At 44.8% G+C, this 10,594-nt stretch overlaps 1 protein-coding gene across 1 annotated transcript in view; it reads left to right on the top strand.

Annotated features, from left to right (window-relative positions):
• Positions 1-268: 268 nt before the first annotated feature.
• The window catches only part of CHRNA2 (cholinergic receptor nicotinic alpha 2 subunit), a 56,325-nt gene continuing 45,999 nt past the window's right edge, over positions 269-10,594 (top strand). Inside the window, exons 1-2 of the mRNA XM_083178841.1 lie at positions 269-896; positions 1,941-2,881. Coding sequence (XP_083034967.1) covers positions 2,812-2,881 — 70 coding nt within the window. The 5' untranslated portion in view covers positions 269-896; positions 1,941-2,811. The remainder of the gene's footprint in view (positions 897-1,940; positions 2,882-10,594) is intronic.

Here is a 10,594-nt window from a genome sequence, read left to right as displayed (position 1 = left end):
CATGGACTTTTGATAAACTGATTGATTGCATTTTACACATCGCTGTGTCAAGATCGTAAATTGCAACAAAAGCTTTTACTACTCCAAGGATTGAACAGAAAGAGATCACAAATGTATTCAGACGGGTCCAAGACGTGTCTCGGGCGCCCTCTAGTGAGCACAGCGAGATCATGCAGGACAGTGCTGAGAATGACTGTACTGTAGGCATCTCCTGTCCTGTGCAAGCTCAGAGTGATCCAGTCACCGTGCAGAGAAATCTGTCACTTGCATTAGGAAACACTGCTGCTTACCTAAAGCATCTGCTCTTTCCGTCATTACTGCTTGGGCTGGCTTGCACTCATATAGGGGAAGCTGCTGCTATCCCTCATTATGCAACATGTCTTTCACACAGCGACAAACCTACAATGTAGACAGAGTTTGATGTGATAAAAATGCATCTGACAGTTCCCAGGAGGATGGTATTTATAAATTCATCTGGAACGTGACCAGGAGGGGGACTTCTCCCAAACCTCACCCCCTCCTTATAGTGCAGCTCATGACAGGTTGGCTTACCCCTGTGCTTGCTCCTCCTCCTCCTCCCCATCCATCCATGGACAGGTCTGGGGCTGCTTCATCCAAGCTCAGTCAACAACTCTCTTCAATTGTCTGGAAGACTAGGACCCCAAGCTGCTGGCTCCCAGTTCCCTGTACAGGACACAGATGCAGCAGGTGCCCAGTTTACCTCTCCTCCTGTAACTTTTATAAAGGGGGGACTGGGACCATACATGAATATGTTCCAAGGGACCTGTTTCTTCAGCAGTGTTTGGTGTCAGATGGATCCCTTCATTAACCAAAATGGACTTGGCATCTGACTGCTGAAGGCACCTGGATTGTGTCGCTTGCAAGCAACCATTAAGGTAAGAATCGCACATAGTAAGTGTTATAAGGAATGTTAGGTTCAGGCTTACATTCCCAGCAGCTGGCTATTGTAACCTGGTATGTACAGAAACTTCTAGGAGTGATCGTTATGTCATAGGTGGGTGGGAAACAAACAAACAAAAAAAGCGCATTGCATGTATCATTACCTCCACAAATCTTGTGCTACTCGCAGAAAGGGATCTGATATTGGAGAAGAAATTCTGATATTTTAAATTTTTATGATATATGGTATCAATTGAATGACGTGACACATTGTTGCTGCAGATCTGTCAGGTAATGACGATTCTGCGTCTATTAGAGTAACCTTCATCATCATCGTCACCATGTACCTGACCACAGCATAGAGGTGCGCTGCCACCCTGCAGAGATGTTAGCAACATCCCCTCTCAATGCCTCTGGCTAAACTCTGCAACAGATGCGAATCGTTTTACTTAGAGGATGAATACTGTGAATTTCGTCCACGTCCACAAATATATTTTTGGGGGGTTTTCCGGGTGTAGTTTTATCCAATCTCTACAGCTTTCCAGGAACGCTGCAATATGGGGTCAACCCTGCTGTGCACTTTTAATTGTTTAATAACCCCACACACACGCTCCCCCCACCCCCTGCCACATTTCCTTGAAAGCCTTTTATTGTAACCTGAAGATTATAAACTAGTTACATTTTACTTAAATAAGCATAGCACTAATCACATTCTTATTGTGATGTGTGATCATCTCTTCTGATGGAGTAAATCCACTCAAAAAGTAATGGACTTTTCGGGGAGTTAGAATCAACATTGACACTATTATTTTGCCGTTTAGATCACCAGCAATATGGACGACAATCCCTAAATTTAAGGGGCATACTTTTATTTTATTTTTTACGTTTATTTTATGTTATTTGTGGCAGATTAAGAGTTTACTGACCTGGTCCTTCTTCACTTCCATAGCTGCATGCCATATTTTGCACTTGGATTGCCAGCAACCAGTGGGTTATTCTGCCATCACCTATTGAAATGTGAACTATGTTTTTCCTTTCAGTGCACCCTCCTTATAATGGGAAGAATGTAAAGATCTCCCAGTGGACACCAGCCAGGCTTCTGATTCAGCACCGCCGACAGCGCACCGACTGAGCGTTAACCACCGCAGCAAATTCAGCACCGCGGACAGCGCACTGGCTGAGCGTTAACCACTACAGCGCTTTCAGCACCGCGGACAGCGGACTGGCTATGCATTGAGTAGAACCAGGAGTTCAGCACCGCGGACAGCGCACTGGCTATGCATTGAGTAGAACCAGGAGTTCAGCACCGCGGACAGCGCACTGGCTATGCATTGAGTAGAACCAGGAGTTCAGCACCGCGGACAGCGCACTGGCTATGCATTGAGTAGAACCAAGAGTTCAGCACCGCGGACAGCGCACTGGCTATGCATTGAGTGGAACCAGTAGTTCAGCACCGCGGACAGCGCACTGGCTATGCATTGAGTGGAACCAGGAGTTCAGCACCGCGGACAGCGCACTGGCTATGCATTGAGTGGAACCAGGAGTTCAGCACCGCGGACTGCGCACTGGCTATGCATTGAGTAGAACCAGGAGTTCAGCACCTCGGACAGCGCACTGGCTATGCATTGAGTAGAACCAGGAGTTCAGCACCGCGGACAGCTCATTAGCCCCAGCAGCGACGTCAGAACCACGGACATCTCCCCTGGTGAAGGGTAATGGGCAGTAGCATTGAATTGGCACCCTACTCCTCCTCTGCAGCTCGCCCTGCCTGGCATCAGCTCTGTATAAACGTAATGCTGGCAGGTTTGCTTCTGGATGTTTGCTCAGGTTAAAATCCCGGGAGGTTGCTAGAGTTATCTCACTGGATCAAGCTTGGAACAGAGGCTCTTGGAAGCTCAATCACCCAACAGCATGGGCTACTGTGTGGGGCGGATGCTGACAGTCACCAGTGTCATCTGTTATATAATGGCTTGTGCCACAGGTAAGGAAATGAGGGCTTCTGTGTTCTCTTCTTCTGCATAAAATGTGGATTTTAGGGTGGATGTCTGTCAAGGGGTGGTGGGTTGGATAATTCTATCTTCCTGTTTTGTATAGACTAGTGACTGTCTTAAACGAGAATTCCACCAACAGTTTTATTTTTTAGTTAATATTCCGTCTACTGCCCAACTACCAAAAGGGTGGAGAAGTCACCCTACCAGCATGCACTGCTTCTTTTCCCAGAACTGGCAACTTGGGAACATTATAGATCCAAGATGTGTTCAGTTTCTGTGTCATCAGCAGCCGATGAGAGAGAGACAGAACAAAAATGTTTGCATCACTTGCTCCTCTTCTCCAGATACTGTAGTTGATATTAGTGTGGAACCCCCACAATTGTGCTGATTAGGGGAGTGGGGTATTACTTAAAAACATTTTAATTAATACTTGTTGATCTGATGTGGTGATACATGTTTTATTAGTAAGTTAATATGTAGGCTGCATATGATAATAAATAATACTATTTATAATAATAATAATAATAATAATAATAATATATACATATCTAAACACAAACAGCCTATCAGCAAAACTGCATCTGTGTTTGCTACGTGGCTTAGTGTATGCTAGTGTACTCTGTAATCAGTCATTTCAGGCTTGAAGACATTCAGTTGAATGCTCATATACTGTACGTTGGGGCCAACATCGCAAGTTGCCAGTGGGCGTGATAACAGTGGGTGAGATGTGCAATTCCAATACAGCATATTGTGTTCATCACTCTTCATCATATTCCCGCGTTGGAATTATTTCTCTTTACTGTGATTCTATAGACATAAGGGGCCAATGCAGTTCATGTTCAGGTGTTGCTGTGATGTGTACACTAGCGCACAGGCATAATGGTAACACTATGACGGGCCGCGTATATTTGCACCTGTGGAAATGGACACATCTATCTGGGTAATTCTCTGTTCTGTCAATGCCTTTGTAGATTGATCGGCAAAATCTAACTTGCTAGACAATCTTGATTCGCCAATTCTGACCTGAAAATGGTAGGAGTGAGCAAGTCAGGGACTTTTTTTTAGCATGCTGATCTTTGGATTCCGCTGATCATTGGATTGAATCGCCCATGTGATATCACTCCTTGGATGTATTGCCCAAATTTCATAGAAGAAGTACAATTTTACCCCTCTCGGAAATATTATTATTTGGGATATGATATTCTATCATGTCATGCAGATCTGTCCAATCTTGTTCCTCAAGGCAACCTAATAGTCCACACTGAAAAGTATCCATGCTTGAGTTCAGGTGACTTAACTAGTACTTCAGTTCATTTGATTTAACCATGTTTGCTGAACCATGGATAGCCTTAAAACATGGAGTTTTAGGGTGTCTTGGGAAACAGTTCATTAACCCTTTGAATACCAAGTGAATATGTCAAAATAGGTGTAAAAATTGTGCCAAGCAAACATTTTTCATCCTAATGACCTGTAATGTTACGTTACTGTATATAGGAAATATAATTTTTTTTTTACAGAAAATTTGTTATTTGATATTTATATAACAAATGTGAGCGACGCTGGCATTTTTAGCACATGTTTTGAACATCTCTCAGAGAGATGTTGGCACTGAAAGGGATAATGTATTTGTGTAATACAATATTGTAAGTACTGCATTTTGTCATAATATATATTAACATACAAGCTGCTACAGATGCACTAGTCAGAAGCAGTTGAAGGCTATAATATTTTATGCTGATGTAACCGAGAATTAGTAACAGTCCTTGCAAACAATGTTCTGTGGAGCGCTGCATATGCTCAGTGAATGGGAAACATCTGGTACACTGGGGAATGCTGCACCTGCATTAAATGTCTAGAAAAGTAAATGGCTGTGTTATTGTGGATACTGTGTCTGTGCTTAATATGGATTTTAGTACTTCCAGGAATTCAGGTTTGATTAATAATAAAACCTATAGCTGTCTGTTTCCTTCCAATTAAAAGAAATGTTAAGCTGATGCCATTGCTTTGCATAAGTTACAGATCTAACTCATTATACAAAAAAGCCACATTGCAGGGTTGCACCATACAGCAGATTATTGTGCTTTTTCTCTGCTGAATTTTAATAACATGTATTATTATTATTATTATTATATTTATAAGGCACCACAAGTGTTTCGCAGCGCAGTACAAAGGAACAGTACAAGGAGACAAAACTTGGCATAACATTGAATAAATAACAAAAAATAGAGTACAAATAAACAGCGCCACAGTTCAATACACATTACAGCTTAAATATAAGTAGTGAGGACTCAATCAACATACTATAAGAGGCTTGAGGCCAATGATGGAGATAAGTATGTGGACGAAGATGGTCACTGAGTGTTTGAGTATAGGAGAGCTGTGAGTGACATGTGAAGAGAAGTGGGCTTTGACAACAGGAGGGAAGAGGGCCCTGCTCGGAGGAGCTTACAATCTAGTAGGAAGGGGAGACAGACAGATTACAAGAGGTGCAAGCAAGTGGGTGGTGGTTAGATAGCAGGATGTAAACAGGCAAGGGGTCGGAGAACCAGCTGGTTTATGCAGTGGAAGGGTACGCTTTGATGAATAGGTGAGTTTTCAGCGCCCGATTGAAGCTTTGCAAGGTCGGGGAGAGTCTAATGGAGCGAGGGAGTGCGTTCCACTGAAGGGGTGCAGCACGGGCAAAGTCCTGTACTCTAACATGAGAAGCAGTGATCAGGGTGGAGGAGAGATGACAGTCGTCAGCCGACCATAGAGGGCGGGAGGGTGTATGAATGGAGATGAGGTTAGAGATATATGGAGCAATGGAATTAGAGATGGCCCTGTAAGTGAGTGTAAGGTGTACTGTACATTTCAGATATATGAGTATTATTAAATATAGCTAAAAGTTTATTAGCCCAGTATACTACTGTATAATAACTTGACTGCTAATTTTACAGTACATATAACTTAATACCTATATCTGCTCTTCCCTTAAGAGTTTATTATGGTGTTATCTAATATGTAAACTTGTATATTCTTAGTGCACTAATGTACATTATAATATTCTCATTCATGAGCTAGAAACTTTGAACACTAAAATAATTGAACTCAATTGACACAGCTCATTAATAAATGTAAATATTTTTGCAACTTTTTTGGAACAAATCATTTGTTTTACTTAATTTAATTTATACACAGCTTCAGCAGCCATTTTGCGAGGCACAACAATTGTCAAGGTACCCCGAGTGAGGTCAGTGTTTCTTACTGAGCTGATAGGATAAATCATTAGTGATGTCACTGGTTCCTAGAGAATGGATTGGCTGAATCATCGGTGATGTCACTGGTTCCTAGTGAATTGATAGGCTGCATTGCCATTAATGTTAGTCCAGTTTATAAATGGCTGCTGCCATTATGTGTGCTCTCTAAACCTTTAAATCTCAACTAACATGTTCTGGTTCTTAGAAAAAAGTTTTTTTGGGGGGGTGACCAGTCGCACAGAAATTATCCAAAATTTATTTCAGAATGGCCCCCTAATATGCATGGGTGATTGTTTTATCATATATTGGTAAGGGGTGTGCTACCACTGGACATGAAAAAGTTGCAAAGAAGAAAAAGAGGAAGAATGTCTCGGTGTGGTGCACCTTATAGTTATCAGATAAAATGTAACTTTTAATTAGAGATTTTTTAAAAGGCTGCGAAATATAAAAACAAACAAAAAATACATAAATGACACGGACAGTGCAATTAAAAGGAAATAATCCTCACACCGTGAGGCTCCCAGAGTCTATGTCCCTTCTTTTTAATCAGAATTCAATGTAGTGCTTTGATACATATATTGCGGTGTTGTATGTTTAGAACCACAAGTAACAAATGTGTTTATACATTGCAACAGTATCCAGATGTCCCACAATTAGAGGAGAATTCTCCTATCAATTTAGTGAGCACAATTTCTATATCGGACAGTCTGGTATTACTGTCTCGGTGCCTGACCGCTCCTGTGTGTGTAGGCAGTAAGGTAGCCGTCTACACTGGGCGCATAAGCGGCACGTGTATGCCCCGACCTCCCTGTGGCTGTAGAAACAGCGAGTAGGGTAGGATCGGCGGTTAGCAGCAGCCGCGGCTAACTGTGTTGGAGTGACAGCGGTATAGTGTAGCCGCTTCACTCCTAGTAAGCCGTCTGCCTGCAAGTGAACACCGCGCGGTGTTCAGTGTGAGACACCGCGTCTGAGGCTAGCAGGGAGAGCCGGCACCGGGGACGCAACACTAAGCTAATACAGATCAAAATCACATTTCACATATCAAAGGGAGAGGGAAGGCTGTCACACCTCGTGTGTGCTCCCAGCCTTCCCTCTCCCTTTGATATGTGAAATGTGATTTTGATCTGTATTAGCTTAGTGTTGCGTCCCCGGTGCCGGCTCTCCCTGCTAGCCTCAGACGCGGTGTCTCACACTGAACACCGCGCGGTGTTCACTTGCAGGCAGACGGCTTACTAGGAGTGAAGCGGCTACACTATACCGCTGTCACTCCAACACAGTTAGCCGCGGCTGCTGCTAACCGCCGATCCTACCCTACTCGCTGTTTCTACAGCCACAGGGAGGTCGGGGCATACACGTGCCGCTTATGCGCCCAGTGTAGACGGCTACCTTACTGCCTACACACACAGGAGCGGTCAGGCACCGAGACAGTAATACCAGACTGTCCGATATAGAAATTGTGCTCACTAAATTGATAGGAGAATTCTCCTCTAATTGTGGGACATCTGGATACTGTTGCAATGTATAAACACATTTGTTACTTGTGGTTCTAAACATACAACACCGCAATATATGTATCAAAGCACTACATTGAATTCTGATTAAAAAGAAGGGACATAGACTCTGGGAGCCTCACGGTGTGAGGATTATTTCCTTTTAATTGCACTGTCCGTGTCATTTATGTATTTTTTGTTTGTTTTTATATTTCGCAGCCTTTTAAAAAATCTCTAATTAAAAGTTACATTTTATCTGATAACTATAAGGTGCACCACACCGAGACATTCTTCCTCTTTTTCTTCTATGTTCTGGTTCTTGAGTACATAATAATCACTTCATATTGCAAATGTGTGATTCAGCATTTTCTCAAACAAAATGGAACCCTTTGGATATGTTTTTGATGAACTTTACAATGTTTGTGTAGAGGAAAGAATGGTAGCTGAGCTGTCAAGCCACTTACCCCCTTTCTTTCACTGGAGCAATACCAAATTATTCCAGTGGTTTTGTGTCCTTCTCCACAAATTTGAACAATGTTAACATCAAAACTGCCGACATAGCGAATTTAACATTATGAAATTAAACATTGTTATTGTTGGCCTTTTGATAAATTTGACCCTGTATTGTAAATTAAATATTTTGTTGATGATCATGACCTTGATATACTGCAGGAATCGTGAAGCTCTGATTTATAAGACCATGGTGATCTCTGCTCAGGGCCAATGTAAACACCACAGGCAAAGCTACACAATACTGCCCAGTAGTGTAACTATACAAACTGTACAATAGTCGACCCACCTCCGCCCAAAATCTATTCATTAAACTGCTCAATCTAACTACAGAACCCAACTTCCAGTTCCACTTACAATGTTGTGGCCTTCACTGGTGTGTCACCACTGAGGCCCAATGTGTGCTGTTTCCATCTGCAGTCACACAAGATTCAGGATGAAGTAGGACCACTGAGGTGGAGCTGTTGGGAAGCCTCTGACCAATTTAATGTCTAATAATCCCCGTTAATCTATAGGAGGTGCATGCAAGCAGCTGCTGCCCCCTTGCTTCCTCCATTACAATACTACTGACAGCTGGGGGCAAATGGAAGTCAAAGCAGGGGGCTCTCTGCTTCAATCCTCCACCCAGCTCAGCATGCTCTCCTACGCAGCCGCCAATTACCCTATGCAGCAAGGAAGGGGAGGAGAGAGCAAGGTCCAAGCCCATAGGCTGATGTCACATGACTTTCCATCATACACCTGCGTATTACCTGACACTCCCAGATAACAGCCGCTCACCATGTAATGATTCCCCAGTGTGTGCAGTGTGTGCGTAGCCCAGGACTTACTCAGCGGCTGTGATAGAATCAGGCTGAGCGGGGGCGGAGCTGATGTCACATGACTTCCCCTCACACACCTGGCCACGCCTGCGTATTACCTGACACTCCCAGATAACAGCCGCTCACCATGTAATGATTCCCCAGTGTGTGCAGTGTGTGCGTAGCCCAGGACTTACTCAGCGGCTGTGATAGAATCAGGCTGATCGTGGGGTGGAGCTGAAGTCACATGACTTCTCCTCATACACCTGGCCACGCCTGCGTATTACCTGACACTACCAGATAACAGCCACTCACCATGTAATGATTCCCCAGTGTGTGCAGTGTACGTAGCCCAGGACTTACTCAGCGGCTGTGATAGAATCAGGCTGATCAGGGGCGGAGCTGACGTCACATGACTTCCCCTCACACACCTGGCCACGCCTGCGTATTACCTGACACTACCAGATAACAGCCACTCACCATGTAATGATTCCCCAGTGTGTGCAGTGTGTGCGTAGCCCAGGACTTACTCAGCGGCTGTGATAGAATCAGGCTGAGCGGGGGCGGAGCTGATGTCACATGACTTCCCCTCACACACCTGGCCACGCCTGCGTATTACCTGACACTCCCAGATAACAGCCACTCACCATGTAATGATTCCCCAGTGTGTGCAGTGTGTGCGTAGCCCAGGACTTACTCAGCGGCTGTGATAGAATCAGGCTGATCGTGGGGTGGAGCTGAAGTCACATGACTTCTCCTCATACACCTGGCCACGCCTGCGTATTACCTGACACTACCAGATAACAGCCACTCACCATGTAATGATTCCCCAGTGTGTGCAGTGTACGTAGCCCAGGACTTACTCAGCGGCTGTGATAGAATCAGGCTGATCAGGGGCGGAGCTGACGTCACATGACTTCCCCTCACACACCTGGCCACGCCTGTGTATTCCCTGACACTCCCAGATAACAGCCGCTCACCATGTAATGATTCCCCAGTGTGTGCAGTGTACGTAGCCCAGGACTTACTCAGCGGCTGTGATAGAATCAGGCTGAGCGGGGGCGGAGATGATGTCACATGACTTCCCCTCATACACCTGGCCACGCCTGCGTATTACCTGACACTACCAGATAACAGCCACTCACCATGTAATGATTCCCCAGTGTGTGCAGTGTACGTAGCCCAGGACTTACTCAGCGGCTGTGATAGAATCAGGCTGATCAGGGGCGGAGCTGACGTCACATGACTTCCCCTCACACACCTGGCCACGCCTGTGTATTACCTGACACTCCCAGATAACAGCCGCTCACCATATAATGATTCCCCAGTGTGTGCAGTCTGTGTGTAGCCCAGGACTTACTCAGCGGCTGTGATAGAATCAGGCTGATCAGGGGGCGGAGCTGACATCACATGACTTCCCCTCACACACCTGGCCACGCCTGTGTATTACCTGACACTCCCAGATAACAGCCGCTCACCATGTAATGATTCCCAGTGTGCGCAGTGTGTGTGTAGCCCAGGACTTACTCAGCGGCTGTGATAGAATCAGGCTGATCGGGGGCGGAGATGACGTCACATGACTTCCCCTCACACACCTGGGAACACCTGCGTTTTTTCTGACACTTCCAGATGATGTCCGATTACCACCCCCAAATGCCAGGTTTCTGTCA

This window comes from Crinia signifera, chromosome 3, assembly GCF_055691185.1.
Source record: "Crinia signifera chromosome 3, ASM5569118v1, whole genome shotgun sequence".
NCBI classification, from domain to species: domain Eukaryota; kingdom Metazoa; phylum Chordata; class Amphibia; order Anura; family Myobatrachidae; genus Crinia; species Crinia signifera.
Note: the sequence above shows the minus strand (reverse complement) of the source record. Positions and strands in the feature narration are given on the sequence as shown.